Consider the following 21241-nt stretch of genomic DNA (forward strand, 5'->3'; position numbering starts at 1 on the left):
CGGAATCCGGTTCGTTAAAGGATCTTCTTCACAAGCTAAGAGAGATAAAAAAAACGACTTTTGATGCCCCCCTTTTTTAATAAAAGAACCTTTACCACAAAAATAACACCATAAATCACTGAAACCCTCCCCCCTAACGCTGGATACCCTCGTAACTTCCTCCCCTAACACCGGTGGATGGGGTTTAATTCATAATTTGGGTGGTTTTCGAGAGGTGGTTGCGGGGGATAGGGTGGTTTTCAGAGAGGGGGGAAGGGAGGAAGTGGTGGAGTCGGCAGTTTTGGTGGGGTCAGGGGATTCCTGCAATTGGGTTTGGGCTGTCCGCGGCAAGCTTTGGGCTATCGCCGGCTAGCTTTGGTGGTTTCGGTGGTGGGTTGAGTTAAATTAGGGTTTAATTTTTTTTTTCTTATTAATTTTTGTTTTTATTTTTATAAACAAATCACTGAGTGACACATGTCCACGGTGAGCCCCAGGATTCCATCCAAGAATCCATTAGGTGGTGGTGAAATCAAAATTTTGAATTTTTTGTGGTGTTATAATAAAAGTTTGAGATTTTGTGGTGTTATAATCAATTTTTTGTGAAATTTATGGTGTTATTTTCTAACATTTCCTTAAAATAATGGTGAAAAAAAAAGAGAGAAAAGACATTTTTATTGGTGTTAAAAATTAATGCATAGATACATAATTTAACTACCCAAGTATGATGTTTTTTTAATATACAAAATATGTATATATAGTCTTTTGATTCACATAGGAAGTTGAACAACCCATAAATTTCAAATAGAAAAATATTGTGTAGAACGGACTCACCCGCGCACGGCCCGAACATTAAATAAACTGTTTTTTTTTTCATTTTTAAAAAAAAAATCAAAATTCATTCCAACGTTCCGCCTTTCTCCTTCTTCTTCTTCCCCACGTTTTCTGCAGTTACACTCCATTACTATCAAATTGCCTCCATTTTCCCGTATATTTCGCATAACTCCTTCAGTTTCTAGCTTAAATTTTATTTGCAGCTACACTCCATTACTTAATTTTAATTTTTTTTTATATAAACCCTAATATCGTCCTTTTCGACTACATTAATGGTTGACCTTTCATCTCTAAAATTTTATAAGAAACGAACTAAACAATCACCAACACAGAAGCAAATAGTTGCAATGGCTGAAAGGTTTACTATTTTACAGTTATTTTTAGGTTATACTTTTTTTAAAAAGTTCTTATTCACTAATTTATTATTTTGTTTTGCAGGGATCATTCACAACCTCCATTGAAGAAGCGTGGTCCTAAACCAGGTTCTAAACGAAGTCGATCTGTTAGGTGTGAAAAAATTCAATAAATTCTTTTAAATGCGGAAAAAAATTTGTTTGTATAACCAGATGCATGCCAGGTGTTCGATAAAATGCAATTTGTTGTTAGTAAACATAGCACTTAAGGTATTTATGTAGAATATTTTTGTGTACAATTAGCTTACTGTTGTATGTAATTATATTGTTGTAATTTGATAATACATTTTTTTTTGTTAGGATTCACTATTATATGTTCAGGAATTATATTCTTTCTATCAGAAATTAGCATTTTATAATATTATCTTGAATTTTATTATTTTATTTTGATAATAGTATATGTTTGTCATGATTTAGATGATTTTGATCAGAAATTAAGTTCTTCTTGTTAGTATTGAAATTACTTCAGTAATGAATAATATTTTTTCAATTAGGATTAATATTATTTTGGTCAGAAATTAAGTTATTTTTGTCAGGAAAAAATAATTTGCCTCAGAAATAAGATAACTATTATCAATGATAACATAATTATTGTCAAGAATAAGATCGTTTTATTCTTTTCACAATTTTAATGTGATATTTTTGGTCAAAAATTAAGTTCTTCTGAGTATAGAAATTACATCAGAAATGAATAATATTGCTTCAATCAGGATTAAGATTATATCTTTTATCAGGATTAATATTATTTTGGTCAGAAATGAAGATAGTTTTGTCAGTAAAATGATAATTATGCTCATAAATAAGATTATTTAAATCAGGCCTAAGATATGTGTCATTACATTTTATAATGCTTTCATCAAGATTAAGATTATTTTAGTCAGAAATGAAGTTATTTTTGTTAGGAAAAAGATATTTATGCAAAGAAATAAGGTTACTATTATCAGGGATAACATAATTATTGTCAGAAATAAGTTTGTTTAATTCATCTTTTAATCTAATTACATTATTTTTGTCAGGATGCACTATTATATTGTCAGGAATTATATTCTTTCTATCAGAAATTAGTATATGTTTGTTAGGATTTAGATGATTTTGATCAGAAATTAAGTTCTTCTTGTCAATATTGAAATTTCTTCAGTATTGAATAATATTTCTTCAATCAGGATTAAGATTATTTTGGTCATAAATTAATTTAATTTTGTCAAGAAAAAGATAATTAGCCTCATAAATAAGATTACTATTATCATGAATAACATAATTATTGTCAGGAATAAGTTTGTTTTATTCATCCTATAATTTTAATGTTATTTTATACCTTTTAATTTTTCAGTGCTCTTACTGAAGATGATATTTCAGACTTTGAACTTGGAAATAAATCTGGTCCTAATTATCTTTGTCAAATTCTGAAAGATTTAAGTGATGAGCAAAAGAAGGATGTAATAGACATTGGTTTTGGTGGATTGCTTCATATGAATATGAAGGAAAATATTAGCCATCAGTTGTACAGTTATATAGTAACTCATTATAATCCCAAGGCTAGAAATCTGATTGTGGGTAAAAAGGAACATGCAATTCATATTGATAGTTCTGATATTGCTGATGTGTTGGGTATTCCTTATACCGATATAGCTGTGAAAGAGATTTCAAAAAACAAGAAATCATTTAATCCTGATGAATATTTGAAGATAGAGTGGAGGAAGTTTTTGTGTTTGGATGTAGAAGATGATTCAGAAAAGGGAAATGAATCTGAAGCACAGAATAAAAAGAAGAGGAAAACAGAAGAAAAAGTTGTTCTAAGTAAGAAGGAATCCGAAAAAGCTGTTCAGAGTAAGAAGAAGAAGACATATGTCAATTTTCTTACTTATCAAATGTTGTTTGAGAAAAATAGACAGGGTGGTTCTGATTTTAAGAAACTATTTGTTATGTTTGTTGTCTCTAACTTTTTGGCTCCAATGGGTGATAAGTTCCCCCAATTTTAACATCATCAAGTCTTTAGAAGATGTACGTTTCATTAAGTCTTTCAATTGGGTTGGTTATGTTATGGACTTCTTATGTAGTTCAATAGCAGACTTTCAAGCATTTCTTTTAAAGAAGAAGGCAGGAGAGGAGTTGAAAACTAAATCCAAACAAGTAAATGGTTGTCTTGTTGCTTTTGTAATTGCATTTTTGCAAAATCTTGAGTTTGGAACCACTTTGCATCGGAAGCCATTTGTAATGAATTGGAGTTGTGAAAGTCTGAATGAGAGGATTAAGTCTGTTGTAGAAAATATTGATTTTGGTACTGTGAAACTGTATCCTCCTGCCATACCAAAACAATATGCTGGCAAAAGTGAACAAGCTCTTTTAAAAGCTTTACGGCTGGACAATATTGAGTTTAAGCTTGAAGACACTAATGATGATGAAGATTTATATGAAAAGAAAGTTGAAAAGAAGGAAGACCAGGGTGTACAATTTACTAGCATTGATTTGAAGAAAGTTGAAGATGACAAAGCTAGATATGTAATGTACAGGATTCCTAAAGAGTATCCTACTGATGCTGATATTGATAATATGGATATCGATGTAAGTTTAAAATTTCATCTTTTTATTAATTTTTTAAAGTTTATATTTCAAGTTTTGATTTTGTATAACTTGCTTTTATGTCAATCAACATTAATATTGTCACTCAGAAATTAGATTACTTTTATCTGCAATAAAAAACTGTTAGTCAGGAATATGTTAATTTTGGTCAGGAATGAATTAATATATTAAGGACATAAGTTATTTCAATCATGAATTAAATTATTATAGATAGGAAAAAAAATTATATTAGTCAGGAATTAAATTACTACACTAAGCATTAACATATTTTCAGTTTTTGATTATATAACTTCTGTTAGGAATAAGAATTAGGATATTTTATTATATTTTACTTATTCACTTTTTATTCTATTTTTTATTAGCCTGCGAAGAAGAAAATGATGAAATTTGGTCGTGACTTGAAGATTGTATCAGAGAACCAAATAGACTTTGCTATTGATTTGAAGGATGAAGCAAAAACATATTCACAAGATTCTCAATCTCAAGGAGAAGATGATATCTATTCTAATCCTGAATTCTTAGCAAAAATTGATGCAATAGTTGAAGCTGCTTTTCAGACCAAAAGTTTAGCTACTGATTTGGATAAGTTTGATAAAAATTTTAAGGCTGATGAAATTGTAAGTTTAATTATTATTATTATTATTATTATTATTATTATTATTATTATTATTATTATTATTATTATTATTATTATTATTATTATTATTATTATTATTATTATTATTATTATTATTATTATTATTATTATTATTATATATTTAAGTCATTTTAAGATTTGTATCTGATATTAATCTTGATAATATGTAGGTGAATAATGTTATTTCTGATCTTGGTTTGGAAAAAGATCAAATTGAAGATAATGAACAAAATTTAGAGGATGCAAACCAAGGAAATAAAATTAATGTAGAGATTGAAACTGATATGCTTGAAACTGGTGGGAATGAAAAGATACCATAGAATAATGCAGATGAATTCAATGTTTTGAATGTTGTTCAAGAAACTGATGTTGATCAAAATTTGAATAGAGAAGTAGAATTAGTTGATGTTTTAGTTGGTGCAAAAGGTGCTATATTTTCTGACCCTGGCACAGGACCATCAGAAAATCTTGTTCATTCAGTTGGTGTTGAAGGTGTTTTTAGTTCCACATCACCTCCAAGAACACCAAAGAAACCTAAGGGACTCAATGAAATTTATTCTTCTGGTATGAATGTGAATCAGGCTAGGCTTGTGCAAGAAGGGAGGAGTTTCTTGAAGGGAGATAATTCTATGCCTAGGTTTAATTTAATTCCTCCTACTCCTCCTACTCCACAAGAAACACAACTATCTCAAGAACAGAATGCAGAAGTTTTTGAAAAAGAAATTCGAGAAGCTTCCGAACAAGAAAATAAAAATGACAAGGATGATAACAACACATCTAAGGTGTAATATTTGTATTTTAACTGAATATTTAATATAAATAGTTTTTGTATTTAACTATCATATTTTATATAAATAAATGTGTTTATGTATTTATTTTTTTATTTGTATTATTCATATGCTTTAAGGTTTTTACTAAATCTGATGATGTAATTCAGTCTAAAGTTACAGAAGAACCCCCTTTAGTTATTGATCAGGCGCATCAGGTAATGTTTTTTGTTAAATTTTTCCAGTAATTTAATCTTTATAATCAGAAATTAAATATATTTTGTCATGATTAGAAAATTGATTGTTATCATTGTTTAGGATTTATTTTATTTTTGTCATATTTTAGATTTGTTTTGTCAGGAATTAAAATATGCATGTCATAATTTTAACTAGTTTCAGAATGTATCATTGTCAGGAATTAGGTTAATTTTGTCATATTTTAGATTTTTTCAGTTAGAAATTAGATTAAATATATCATGAATAACATTATACAAGTCAGGTATTATATTCTGTTAGTCATGTATTATATTATTTATATCAGGAATTTAATTACTTTTGTCAGGAATAAAATTGTTCTTGTCAGGAATAAAATTGTTCTAGTTAGGAATTAAATTAATTTTGTTAGGAATTACATTGATTACGTCAGGAATTAAATTACTTTTGTCAGAAATAAAATTGTTCTAGTCAGAAATAAAATTGTTCTTGTCAGGACTTAAATTACTTTTGTTAGGAATTAAATTACTCTTTAAATTTGGAATTAAATTACTTTTGTCAGGAATAAAATTGTTCTAGTCGGATATTATATTAATTTAATGAAGAAAGAAGATTTTGATCAGAAATTAACTTAACTTAATATTAACAGTTCTTTTTTTCCTTGTAGGAAGTACAACCTCAACCTAGAGATGTATGTGCAGTTTTACAATTATTGAGGAATAAAAGTGTTCTTGGTGAATCTGTTCCAAAGCAATCTATAGCAAATGAATCTCCTACTGCTGCTACTGCTGACATAATTGAAATAGATAAAACTCCTAATCCTCCTATTGTTGGTGATGAGTTTATGATATCAGGAAATCAGCCTCCCAAAACAGTTATTGAGTTAATTGATATTGATAGCACTCCTACTGCTCCAAATGTTTCCGATGAACCTACTTTTATTGCTGCTGATAAATATTCTGAAATAAGGGAGAAGGGATGGCATGAATTGAGACAAAAACAGGAGCAGAGACTGCAGGCTAATTTGGAAGCAAGTGGTGATTCAGATTGGGATGAACCACCTATTCACAAGATTCCGAATCAAAATGATCAAGATATTCTTGTCTGTAGGAATTTGCAAGAAAATAAGCCTTTGTATCTGAAAAACTTAAGTTAACTTGAAAAATATATGTATGATTTCTTGATTTTTATGCAATATTTTGAGGAGCTTGAGTTAGATCCTACTGGAGAAGATGAGGGAGTTAAGAGGCGTAACAACAGTATGTATATAAGAGATACAGGTACTGTTATTTGTCAGTTTCCCACTCAAGATATTTCATAGAGTGATATTATTTTGGTGAAAGAGGAGTTCAGTTCTCTGTGTCCCTCTAAGTGGATTAATTCTGGTATTCATGATGCTCGGACTTCTGTGCTTAATATTGAAGAGAGCAAAATAACTGACAGAGAACCTTTTCAGTATAAAAGATTTGTTTTTCATGCTGAAGTTGCTGTAAGTTTTTTCTTTTTCTATACTTATTATTTTTAAAAATTTTATTTATATAACATAATATGTATATTATATTTTTTTGTTTTGCAGGATCTTACAAAGAGATACATAGAAAGAAGAGATGCTTATAGAAAGGAAGTAAACCACATTGAGGAACAGGAAAAAATTCTAGAGACTTTGAAAAATGATCCAGAAGAATATGAAAAGTTTAAGAGAAATTGAAAAAAAAGGAGCTTGAATTGCAATTGAAACAACATAATGGATTCGAAATATATAACTGCATGTGCAAGTGGGTTGAGCGTTTTCCATTGACCAACATAGTGATATGTCTATTTTATATAGTATTTTATCCCCGTCCCTTGGTCATAATTAGTAGTTTTTTTGGCTCTTTAGAGCCACTTTTATTACTAATTGGTGTTTTCTAGTGTTTTCGTAGATTTGGTTGACTTTTGCAGGATTTGCACTTTTGGAGCATTTTCCCGAGATATTATGGAGCAATTACGAGCATTGGAAAAGCACGACCAGTTCCTATAGCCCAGGGCCGGTTAGAGCCATCGAATCGGTGATTAAGGGATCGGTATATGTGATACGGGGCTTTTGGACCGAGTATTCAAGACCCGATGAGGAAACCCAGATTGGCCCGAAGAATTGGAGCCCAATCGTAGTCCAAATAGTGGCCCAAGAGAGTCGCCCGACCAAAGAGGCTGGCGCTCGGAGGCGCGCTTGGTTGGGCGAGGGAAGCAAGGTTGGCGCCCGAAGTCGCGCCCGGCCGGGCGCGAGAAATGTATCTAAAGGAAAAAGGCGCGCCCGATCGGGCGGTGCCTCGCCCGATCGGGCGCGTGTTATTATTAGATGTTAATTATTCGACGTTTAAGTTTGTTTTAGTTTAGGATTCTTGCTTAGTATAAATACTTTTCCGTTAAGCGAGTTTAGGATTTTCTTTTTACTCTTTCTTAATTATTTTCTTAGATTTTCTCTCTCTACTTAGCTTTTAGATTAATTTCTCTCTCATATACTTTGTTCTTAACTTTATTCTTCATTCTAGATTTATTTGGTAACGATTTCTCTTCTCTTAATCTTAGTTATTTATTTTATTCCTTTGATCATGTCTTGTTTTATTACTTTGTTTAGTTTAGATTTAATTATGTGTGAGTAGTTTTCTTTCTAGAGTTTATGGGAATCCATAAATAATATGAAGGGGTAATTTATTGTTGTTGATTATCAATGCTAGATTAATTTCCTATTGATTGATTTAATGCTCTGTGACTAGATTTGCGCAGATCTTTTATGCATGAGTTTAAAAATGTTGATTCGAGATTCGACATATGAGAATTGATGTTTAGGTCTAGTTTCAATAGGCAGGTTAATTTATAAATGGTTAAGGCGAGATTCGGATGAGATTTAATACCGGTAGATTAATTGTGTGATTGTAATACGTAGCGAAAGCCCTTTATGATCTGATTAATGTATGCATTGATGATTGATTATTATGCTTTACCCTGGAATATTATTTATTGGTGAACCTATGCCCTTTATTCTTAATCTCCTTAGTTTAGTTCCTTTTGATTTTAATATATTGGTAACTTCATAATCTAGATTATTTTAGTTAATTAGGAATAGAAAGACTTGTTTCCCTGTGGATTCGACCCTACTTCCCTATCTATTTTAGTTAGTGGTTTTAGGAATTACTTTTGATTAGGTGATACGACTATATCCTGTCACATAGCTGAAACAAAGTTGGTAATTTTTTAACTTTATTTCTTCTTTAAATCTGGTAATATATATTGGTTATTCAGGAATTAATTAAACTTAGTAAAGTATAAGCTTTTTTTGGTCAGGTTTTATCTTGTTATTGTCAGGTATTATATCATTTTTGGTTAGGTTTATAGTGATGCATTAGCCAGGTATTACATTATTTAAGTCAGAAATTAAATTACTTTTGTCAGTTATAAAATTATTCTACTCAGGTATTACATTATTTAGGTAAGGAGTTAAATTGATTGTGTTAGAAATAAAATTGTTCTAGTCAGATATCAGGTTGAATCATTCAGGTTTTAAATTACTTTGTTAGGAATAACAACTTTGGCTGATATGCATTGTCTGGTGATAATTCATAGTACTCAGATAATAGATTGTTTTAATCATGTATTATATATTTATTGTCAGGTGTTAGGTTATGTTAGTCAGGAATTAGATTTATATTTAACCAAGTATCAGCTATTTACCTAATAATTTATTTTATACAAATAATTGTGTTACTTATTATGTTTTATTTATTTTGCAGATAATCTTTCCCATTGGGTTCCATAATCATTTTACTCTGCTGGTTTTTAATTTCATTCCTAGTATTGAACCAAAAATAGATTGGATAAATAACAGGAGTGATATGACTCGAGACAAATGGCAAGGAATAGATAAAGTGTTGGTAAGATATTTTAAATTAAATATCTGAGTATCACAAGGTAATAATAAAATTTCAAAATTGAAATGGGATGAACCTGAATTTACATGGCAGACAATCATTGAAAATCAGGATTGTGGGCTTTTTGCATTAATGTGTATGAAAAAATACACTGGATTAGATGGAGGTCTTATTGACTTGAAATATGTAAGTGTTTTTGTTTTTGGATATTTACTTATTATTTTATAATATTCTTATTTTGTATTTTTGTATAAATTAGTAGAAGCAAAATCGGAAGTTGTATAGATGCAGAGTTGCTTATGAGTTGGCTAATAGAGAAGATAATTTTTTGCGGAAGCAATTGTGGAACAATTGCATTGCATTTTCTATAAACAAGCATAAAATTTGGAAAGCTCAGCCAGCAAGAAAGAAGCTTGAGGCCAAATATGAGAAGGAAAGGGCTGCCATTCAAAGAGCAAAAGAGAGGCAATGGTTGTTGGAGCAAAAACAACAAAAACAAATTGAACAACAGATTCAGGAAAATAAAGACAAAAGTTAGATAATTTTCTTTTTTTTACAATTATTCATATGTATATATATTGTCTTTTTGTAGTCAGATATTAGGTTTGTTTTGTATAGATACATAAAATTTTTGTTTTTGTTAGGTATTTTTACAAATATTTATTTATGTATATATTTTCTTTTTTATAATATATATATATTTTAAAAGTAAGATATTAAGTTTCTTTTCTTTAATAATACCAGTCAGATATATTGTTATTTATATTAGAAATTAGATTATCTTTATCATGAATAAAAAAATGATAGTAAGGAATTAGTTTATTTTGATCAGGAATAAAGTGATATTTAACAGGGAATAAATTATATTAGTCAGAAATTAAATTACTTCAGTCAGGAATTACAAAAAATATCAAACCTTAATTTTAAAAATTTAAAATATCAAAACATAGTATATTTTACAACTAATTTGAATATAAAAAAAATTATTTGATGAGTGACCCTATATTAAATGAGTTGTGGATTTGGAGTTTTTGTTCCAAACTCATTTGGATCTCTAGTTGTTGTTCTTCTTCTTTCAAAATGTCCTCTAATTCTTTTGTTCTTCTTTGGCCTTCCTTTTGTTTTTGGTCGTTTTGGATCTTACACTGTATTTCTTCTCTCTTCTTCTTCATCAAGTTCACGAATTTTTTCTTCTTTTGTTTTGAACATTTTCCTTACAGATTTGTACATTTTTTCCAAAGTATCATCACATATTTTTTATGCTTCTTCATTCCCTTGACATATTGTCACAAGGTTGTAAAAAATCTTTGTTATTGATTGCCTCCAAGGAGTGTTTATTAATGAATGATCTGTAGTTGAATTTCCTAACAAAAAAAAAAGATTACTACATTTTTGTCAGTAATTAGAGAATTTCACTCAGGAATAAAAACATATAGCTCAGGAATAATATTATAATTATTAGAGATAACAATATTAACATCAGAAATAAATTTATATATGTCATAAAAAATATAAGAAAAGTCAGCAATAAGTTTTAATATGTGTTTTCTGTTTGAGCCATAAGTTATTCCTTACAAAATTGATCTTATTCCTAAGTACTTTGATTTGATTCCTGATAAATAAGATAATAAACAATACATGAGGGTGTGGTGGTATTTTTTTCAGGAATTAAAATATTTAGATCAGGAATTAGATTATTTTTGTCATTTATTAGTTTTGTTTTGTCAGGAATTAAAATATGTGTATCAGGTATTAAAATATGTTTTTCAGGACTTAAATTATCAGTAAGCAATAAAATTGTTCCAGTCAGGCATTAGATTATTTTGGTCAGGAATAAGATTATTTTGGCCAATTACTATTATTGTAAATCATAACAATATATATATCAGGATTAAGATTATACTTTCAGGAATAAGAAACGTTTGGCATGAATAAGATATGGTTAATCAGGAATAAGAATCTAAATGTCAGGAATAAGATATGTATAGGCATGAATAAGATATATTTAATCAAGAATAAGAATCTAAATGTCATGAATAAAATACGTATAGGCCATAAGTGTTCTTGTATCATGAAAAGTTATAAAAATATGATAATTAAATATATTTTATTATGAAAAAGTTATAGAAATTTGACTAAAGTAAAAAAAAAAAAAAAAAAAAAAAAAAGACATATAAAACTGAAAAAGTATTTATTTCCAACTTTAAAAAGTCATACAAATTTGAAAAAACTGAAAAAGTATTTAAAGATCTTCAAAAACTCATACAAATCTAAAAAAACTAAAAAAAGTCATATAATTTCAAAGTAATTTATTGCATCATGAAAAAGTCATAAAAAAAAGACAAAAGTCATAATTTCTTCTGTTAAATTACATGTCAATTATTGTTGTTCATACATAACTATTTTCTATTTAAAGGCTGTTTAAATTAAGTTTTTTCTATAAAAAAAAACCTTAAATTAACAACCTCTATTGTTTCTATATAAGGTCGAGTCTTATATCATAACTTCAGAATAAGTTATATTTTTTTCTTTTGTACAATCTTGAAGACAATGACTGATTTCTATGAAAATTTGGCAAAATGTTATGTTAAGTTCAGATCAATTTATCGGCTTAGTTTGGTAAATACATTAAGCTTTATAGTTATATATTTGTTTTGTACCTTAGTAAATATTTAATGTTTTATTTTTATTTTGTGTGTGTGTGTGTGTGTGTTTTTTTATATTTCAGCCACTTCCTGCAGATTGGAAAGGTTTTCTTTTAAGATTCAGAGGTCCAATTAGAGTCTATCATGGGAATAATGGCAGATTTTGGGAAGTTAAAGTGTTAAGCGTACCACAAAATACAGGAACCTATGGTGGCATGGTTTTTTTTTTTTTGGTGTTTAGAGAGCCACAAGGGCGGGGGTGAGAATCGATTCCAGGATCTCCTAGAGCTGGGAGGGAAGCTCTAACCACTTGAGCTATCCCTCACTCTCGTGGTGGCATGTTTATTGATGATGAATGGACAAGCTTTGTGTCATCCAATAATTGTTGAAGGAGAAAGACTGGATGTTTATCATGATATTGATTCAAATTTCTACATTAGAGTTTTTACTGCTGATGGTAATGAGAGGATTCCTACTGATGCAGAAAATGGTATTAATGTATAAGTTTCTAGGTTATGTTTAAGTTTGTAATAAATAAGTTTATATTTATCAGGAATATTTATATCAGGTATAAGTTTATGTTTGTCAAATTAAACTGTTTTATTAGAAGTAATTATATTTATTTCAGCAAATAAACTATCATTGTCAGGAATTCTATAATATTTGTCAGGAATAAATTCTTATAATTAGGAGTAAATTACTTTCATTTTATATTTAATTAACAAATAATAAATTTTTAAATAACAAAGTATGTATGTACCTGATTCATTCTCATCCCATATCATTGATTTAGCAAGCTTTGTCCAGCGTTTCAGAATGTATCTCTCTGGTATAGCATGTATGCTGTACATTTGCATTATCTTGAGGATGTGAAAGGACAACAATCCAGTCTCTGTGAAGCACATACAAGAACACATAAACTCATGGTTTAGAGTGTAATATATTACTTGATAGGTGTGCTTATTATCTTCATCTAGAGAAACATCAAAGAATTTAACATATTGCATTGAAGTGGTCTTTTCTCTTGCATATGCTCCTAGACTTGTATCAAATTCCAACTTAAAATCCTTGTATAAGTTTAGAGTATAAACTTCAGCTGCATGTTTTAATATTTTTGTTGTTGTTCTTGGTTTCTCAGTAGTATATCTGAAGTTGTCACTCTTTTCAGTACTTCTCCATCTTTTCACAGTAGCTTCAAATATGTGAAAGAACTCTAAAAGCTTAGTGGTTCTGTTGGGCTTAAATGAAATTGCTCTGTTTGTTACTTCTACTCTTTGAGATGAAAGAATTCCAGCTGAGAAAATGTCCTTGCTCAATGTTGTGCACCATTTATCTCGTAGCCCGTATAACCTGTCAAACCATTCTTTTTTTTTTCTAATCCATGTTTTTGAAACATCTTGTGCCAGCAATCTTCAAATTCAGATTCAGAATCACAGCCACTTAAGCATTTGTGAAACATATTTTTGAATTCAGGATTGGTTTTTAGAGTTCCAAAGTGTGACACAAAATTCTTTTGCAAATGCCATAGACATAATCTATGTCTTGAATTTGGATAAACCTGCAAAAGAATTAATTTATTTAAACAAGGATTTTATATTTTTCAGTCCGAAATTTGATTATTATAATCAGCAATTAGATTACTCAAGTCAGGAATTAACATATTTTAGTCTGATATTAGATAAATTATGTAAGATATTGGTATTTTTGTCAGGAATATTTTAGTCAGAAATTAGCATTAAAAACATAAATTAGCATATTTTAGTCAGATATTAATTAATATACTTTAGTCAGAAATTAGCATATTTTAAATTCTGAAATTAGCATATTAAAGTCAGAAATTAGCATATTAAAGTCAGATATTAGTTAATATATTAAAGTCAGAAATTAGCATATTTTAGTCAGATATTATTTAATATATGTCAGGTATAAAAGTATTTTATCAAGAATTAAATATTCTTAAAGTTTACTTAGCGTGGCTGTGAATATTATGTGTTTTGGTAAAAGATATTTAGAATAAAGATATTTATTAGATTTTGGATAAGGACAAAAATATGTAATAATAAAGATATTTACTTAGAGTTTTGGATAAGGTAAAAAACATGTAATAATTTTTTTAAATATTTTTTATTTGTCTATAAAACCATTATTTTCTCACACTTTTTTCATGTTTTTTTTTCTGTTATGTTATCTCTCCTAAAATTAACTTTTTTTCTGTATTCCTCAAATATGCAAAATAATTCTCAGTCTTCTACTTCATCAAACGATCCAGAAGAAAATGTTATTGAAAACTTTGAAAAAAAATAAATGATCTGTTGGAAAGGAGAGATAGAGTGAAGGATGGACTGATGAAAAGTGGAAAAGAATGAAATCGAAGAAGTGAGGAAGAGAAAGAAAGCACAAGAGAAATGCCAGGAAGCACACAACAAAAAGCAGAAAGAAGAAGATCAACAAAAGAAGGAACAGAAAGAACAAAAAAAAATGAAAAGAAAAAACAAGTTTAAAATCTCAAGAAGAACAAGAAGAAGATTCAGATTCAAGGGTTTTATTTTTTTTCCCTGTTAACTTTAAAGTTCATTCAATATCATTTCAATATATGGAAAAAATGATATGTAATGACTTCAAATTTACTAATACATTATATTTCGTTATTTGCTGCTGTTATTATATTTGCTGCTGTTATTATCAAAAAGTTTTATTTTGTTGCTTTATTCAGGTATTGGTTTTTTTTTGCTAGGTTATAAGATATATTATCTTAATCAGTTAGAAATTAGATAAATTAAAAAAAAAATAAGAATATTTTGGTCAGGAATTATAACATTTTGGTCAGAAATTGACTTAAAATGAAATTAAATACATTTTTAATTCTTAATGATATAATTTCGTTCATGTAATAGATTACTTATGTCAAGATTAAGAATGTTGCTATAATGAATAAGATTCTGTTAATCAGGATTAAATAATTTGAAGTCATTAATATATCTTAGTCAGGTATTGCATTTTTTTTCTAAGAAATATTATTATTTTAGTCAGGAATTAGGATACATTAAATTATAGAATACATATATTATGAAGCTAAAACATATATTATTAGTCAGGAATTAAATAGTTCTTAGAAGAGTTAAAACAAGTATTGATCTATTTTTATCAGTTATTAAAATATTTTTAAAAGGAAACCATATATTATAAAAACAAAGTACTTACCTCTGGTATGACATTACTCATTGCTAGGGGTGAAAGTAGTTTGGACAAAAACCGAAAACTGATCCAAACCGAACCGAATTAGAAATTTGGTTCGGTTTTTTCGGTTTTCAGTTTGGATTCGGTTCCAAAAAACTGAAACCGAAATATTTCGGTTTGGATTCGGTTTGGGGTCCCAAAAAACGAAAACCGAAATCCAAACCAAAATGTTTAAGCCCATAGATTTCTAGCCCAATTCCCCTACATATAAATAGCAAAACCCTAATATTCCTCCTTCATCTAATCTGACTTGCACCTATTCCGCCCAACATCTCTACCTCATTTCTTAGTTCCTCACCAAAACCCTTATTCTCCCTCATCACCTCACTCCGGCCACCGTACCTCGTATCTCACCACCACCTTCCTTTAGTTCCAACACTCCCTCAGATCCGGCATTTGTACTCCCTCAAATCCGTGACGCGCCACCACCTTTCTCAGTCACTCAAAGGTTGTCGTTGTTTCCTCCTATTCCTCCCACGGGTATTCCGATGAAGATCTTGCCGCAGTTGCTGCCGAGACGATAGGCTCCAGTAAATGAAATCTCACTATTCAACTACTACATTTTAATTTCTTGATTTTTGAATCAATTACTATAAATTTCTAACAGATTTGATAAGCTTGCTACAGTACACTATTCCACTAGTGCATGTTAATTTCTTGATTTTTGAATCAGTTACTATAAAGTTGTAACAGATTAAGTTTTGCTTAATTCTCCAACTATTTCAATTGGGTTTTGTTCTTTCGTAGATGTGTGTTCGTCAAATTACCAATAGTACTCAGAAACTTTTGATTTTGTGTACACCCTTTGTAATTGAATGTGCTGAATTTAAGCCTAGAATTTAAGTGCCCAAAAAAATTCGGTTTGGATTGGATTCATTTCTCAAAACCGAATTATTTCGGTGTGGATTGGATTGGATTGAATCCAAATTCGGTTTGGATTCGGTTTCAAAAATCTGAAACCGAAATAATTCGGTTTGGATTCGGTTTGGGGTATAATCCAAACCGAATACCGAACTTTCACCCATACTCATTGCAAGATCCTGATTAGTGAAGATTGATTTTGGTTCTATTCCACACAATGACTTTTTGAAAATTGAAAGAAGCCAAACAAATGTGTCAGCCTTTTCATCAGTTATGAATGCACATCCAAACATTGTTGTTCTCCAGTGATTGTTTATACCAACAAATGGAGCACATATCAACCCATATTTGTTTGTTCTGTATGTTGTATCAAAGATTAAAACATCACCATAAGCTTTGAAATCTTCAAGCATTTGAGAGTCACGCCAAAAATAGCTTACAACATTATTTTTTTTTTCCAAATTTCAGTCTGTAAAAGAATGAAGGAACTTGATCCGCTCTTTCTTGAAGGGAGTCTAATACATTCAGCATTTCTCTTAGTATGACCTAAGTTAACATGAAATAATTCGTAAATTAACAAATTACATAAAACAATTCGTAAATTAACAAATTACGTGAAATAATTCGTAAATTAACAAATTACGTGAAATAATTCGTTAATTAATAAATTACGTTAAATTATATAGTTAGTTAGATTATAGCATACATGAATTAAATTTTTTAATCCAGTCATAAATACATTGAAATTGTCAGGAATCAGATTATTTTCACAAATTACCATATTATTTTTCTAAGGAAATTTGTTCTATTAGTCAGGAAATAGGATTATTCGGATTAGAAATTACAATATATTAGTTAGGAAATAAATTATCTTAGTCAAAGTTAGAATAATATTAACCAGGAAAAAAAATAATAATAGTCAGGAATTATATAGGAAATGAAAAAGATATAGATAATATTAGTCAAGAAAAAGATAATAATAGTCAGGTTTAATGTAATAATAGTTAGTTAGATTATAGCATATAGGAATTATTATTTTTAATTCAGTCATAAATACATTGAAATTGTCAGGAATTAGATAATCTTAGTCAGGAAATAAATAATTATAATCAGGTTTAATATAATAATAGTCAGTTAGATTATAGTATACAGGAATAAGATTTTTTAATCTAGTCATAAATACATTGAAATTGTCAGGAATCAAATTATTTTCACAAATTACCATATTATTTTTCTTAGGAAATAAGTTTTATTAGTCAGAAATTATATTGTTTCTGTCAGAAATTAGACTGTATTAAATTAATTGTATGCATTTACATCATTAAATTACAGAGCATTTAATTATTAGTATACCTTTTATAGCAGCATCTTCATCTCTTTCTTCATTGATGTTGTCTTCTATAATTACATTATCTGCTGCATACATCATTAGTATTAGTATATTTGAATTTTACTCTAAAATTATCAAAAAAATAGATTCAAATTTAAATTAATTTTCTACGACATATTATATATACAATTCAAATTAAAATAGCTTTGCATGCAAATTACAAGTATAAAATAAATACGATCGAAAAATAATTTAGCCTTGATTGCAAGTTATTAGTCGAACTTAAATGCGATCTGAATATAATTAACATTGATTTTAAATTATAAGTCGAAATTAACTACGATTTGAAATTAAATTATGCTTCATTTAAAATTAACAACGATCTGAAATTTAATAAGCATTGATTGCAAATTATAGGTCTAAATTAACTTGAATTTAAATACGATATGATATTAAATCGAAATTTAATACGATATGAAATTCAATTTGCCTTGCATGTAAATTATAAATCGAAATTCATATTACAAATTCACTATTACATTTAATGGAAATTTCACCATATACCACTGAGTTTGAGCTTAATTCACCGTATACCACCAAAAACTTTCTAATACACCAAATACCACTTAATTATTGTACATTAACATGAAATTCCTTTTTGGCTAACTGCCGTTAGTGATCAGTTTGGGGTAATTTACCATTTCACCATATACCATTTTATGTAAAAGTTTTTTCACCATATATCATGTTTTAAAAGTTATTTCACCATTTACCCATTTTTTGAAAACGGTAATATTTTCAAAAAACTAGCCGTTGAACACTAATAACGACTAGTTTGTTTATTATATAAATGGAGTGTTTGAGGGATTCACATAGTACTTCACACTTCCAAAAGCATTTCTAAAATATGTCCACACACTCGAGTTCATCATCTTCCTCTTTCGATTTTTCGTATGTAAAAGTGCTCTTTTACCAAAATATAGCTAAGAATTCTAATGCATATTACTTTTAGCAATGATACTTTGTTTACAATGATCATTTTAACGCTACAAATAGAATAACAAAAAACATAAGTACTCCTATTTTAATTGCTATGTCTACTATCTTTTGTTGTTTTGCTACTCTTCTCTTGAGGTTCTTCAATTCTTGCTTCAACAAGCTCTCACCTCCATACAATTGCGTGTTTATCCCTCCCCTGTTTTGATTATCGTAACCCGATACGACATTTTGCTCCACATAACTCTTGCACCATACGAATGTCTCACATACATCACACTTATAGTACAACCGTTGTGGATTTCTTGCCGAATCTGAGCTCCTTATTGCAAACTTCCTACCACAACAACAAGCTTTGTTAGACACTTTTACATACGAAAAATCGAAAGAGAAAGATGATGATCTCGAGTGTGTGGACATCTTTTAGAAATTCTTTTGGAAGTGTTAAGTACTACGTGAATCCCTCAAACACTCCATTTATATATCAAACAAACTAGCCGTTATTAGTGTTCAACTGCTAGTTTTTTGAAAATATTACCGTTTCCAAAAAATGGGTAAATGGTGAAATAACTTTTAAAACATGGTATATGGTGAAAACTTTTTTTACATAAAATGGTACATGGTGAAATGGTAAATTACCCCAAACGGCTCACTAACGACAGTTAGCCAAAAAGGCATTTCATGTTAATGTATAATAATTGAGTGGTATTTGGTGTACTAGAAAGTTTTTGGTGGTATACGGTGAATTAAGCTTAAACTCAGTGATATATGGTGAAATTTCCGTTTAATCAAATATGATTTGAAATTAAATACAATCTGAAATTATGAATTGTATTGTACCTTTTTCAGCAGTAATTGTGCTAGAAATTGATTCTATATGGGTGAATCAGATTCTCCTTCTGTCATCATTGTGTTGTTTGATTACTCCATTTTTTTATTTGAATTGTTTGAAATTTGAAGATTTGAATGCTCTGGAATTTGAGGAAATGAAGTCGTTGAAATTCGACGAAATGAAGGCGTTCGAAATTTTGAGTAAATGACGACGCTCGAAATTTTAGGAAAATGATGAAAACGAAAAAATTCAGACATTTTATAAAATGACCCGCGAGCTTTGGTCGGGTTTATCAGGCCCACGCCTTTTTTATTTAGAGCCCGGTCTCACGTGAGTCTAGTCTCACACAAAACGCTTTGATCTCAAATATAAGGAATTAAATTTCATAATTAAATTCATGGCAAATTCCTAAAATTGTTTGGTTACCAAGGTTACTAATGAAGGAAGTAACTTCCAATGAGAATTTCTATTATGTTGAGGGTTTAACTAAGTAAAGTCCTACATTTTGCGAGAAGTGTAAATTTTGCTGGAAGTGTATATTCCTAGGAAGTTTTACTTCCCTCGTTACACTAAACTTTTGTCAACCAAACAATAACACAACTAACTTGTAATCCATAGAAAGTCTCAAAGTGTTAATCTCTGGGATAAACAAAAATCGTTTATCACACGATATTTTGGTAAATAAGTCAACGACATTATCTAGTCATCATCACCGTGGGACTCGCTTTTATTGAAAAAGTTATTGATTAATTTACCAAAATATCATGTTGTAACACCCCAATAATTCTCTATTTAAACCTATAAATACCCTGAACAAAATCCAAGAGAATTACTAGCGTGTTACCGCCACGTGTTCAAACTTTAAGGTTGTATCAAATATTAGCAGCGAAAAAAACTAAATCAGTTATAAATAAGTTTCAAAACCAACAAATAAAACCAAATTAAGTGATACAAGCTGGAACCATTAATGCCCTTATTCCAAACTCAAACCAATAGAAGTAGTATGAAAGTAAAATTGAGTTTAAATAACTTCAAAAGTAAATAACAATAAAAATAAGAAAAGCAACCAATACTCCAGTCAAGATCCCACCACCTAGATACGGATGCTGCATGTGTAAGAACCTATGGTTAATCTGCTCCCCAATATTACAAGTGTAAAAATTGGATTGTCACAAGATCATTGAAAGGCGAAGGCCATGACCAAAGAAAGACACACAAAGCACGCAATCAGCAAAGCTGAGTACATACAAGCTGCGAAACATTAAAAAAAATCCCTAACATACTATTAATAATCAATCATCACGCATCATTAGTTTGTAGACTCAACACATGACTCAACTATCACTTTACTAAGACTCCACTAATTAAAAGTAGTTAACTCATCATTTTTATTCATTGGTGCAATACACAAGGTTGTCCAACCCATGCTCCATTTAGAACATCAATAAAAGAAAACCCCATGCCTCCTTTCGGAAACATCAATAAACATCCAACGACCACGGGCGCGACTCCGTGCTTGTAGTTAGTATGAGATCTCATCTAACTCCTAGTTTTGAAAAGTATTTGAAATATGAGACTCGTAGATCAGACGGCCTCGAGAAAAGTGCACAGTTAATACCCCGTGTACCCCAACCCCTGATTGTCATTACTCCAGATGTGCACAAATCTAGAGTTTTATTGCTCATCCATCTTGCACTTTGCGTGATTTACAAGTTTAAACTTGGTGATGACTCTTTTGCAAACAACACAATCAATCTATTATCAATTCAATTAAGTAAAGCAAACTTTCGAATTTAAATTCTTGATTTATTAATGACAAACAACATTTATTATTTAATCCTTTAACTACCTCGGTGTATAAACACCTTGAGTGCATAAGGCACCCCACAAACTTAACCTCGTCATATAAGACTTAAATTCTTCCTTTACTCATCTTGTTTCCATAATCATGAATGAGTAATAAATTAATCATTTCACCAATCACATACCTTTGCCTCTAAGCGCACCTTGCA

General features: G+C 29.5%; 1 protein-coding gene across 1 annotated transcript; it reads right to left on the bottom strand.

Moving 5' to 3' along the window:
- Window positions 1–12563: 12563 nt before the first annotated feature.
- Window positions 12564–17497, bottom strand: LOC110722011 (protein FAR1-RELATED SEQUENCE 5-like). The gene is made up of 5 exons (XM_021901233.1): window positions 17425–17497; window positions 16221–16474; window positions 13431–13531; window positions 12734–13383; window positions 12564–12568 (listed from the first exon to the last, which is right to left on the bottom strand). Exons 1-5 carry the CDS (start codon window positions 17495–17497, stop codon window positions 12564–12566), a joined length of 1083 nt encoding a protein of 360 aa, XP_021756925.1.
- Window positions 17498–21241: the final 3744 nt, after the last annotated feature.

This window comes from Chenopodium quinoa, unplaced genomic scaffold, assembly GCF_001683475.1.
Source record: "Chenopodium quinoa cultivar QQ74 unplaced genomic scaffold, ASM168347v1, whole genome shotgun sequence".
Lineage (NCBI taxonomy): Eukaryota > Viridiplantae > Streptophyta > Magnoliopsida > Caryophyllales > Amaranthaceae > Chenopodium > Chenopodium quinoa.

Bases quoted from the DNA above. Each gene is read 5' to 3' on its own strand.
- LOC110722011 (XM_021901233.1), bottom strand. From the start codon at position 17,497: ATGTATGCAGCAGATAATGTAATTATAGAAGACAACATCAATGAAGAA. The intron at 16,475-17,424 runs GTATACTAATAA...AAATGCTTGAAG, and splicing joins TGAAGATGCTGCTATAAAAG to ATTTCAAAGCTTATGGTGAT. The intron at 13,532-16,220 runs GTATTCGGTTTG...ATTCTTTTGCAG, and splicing joins TGAGTATGGGTGAAAGTTCG to GTTTATCCAAATTCAAGACA.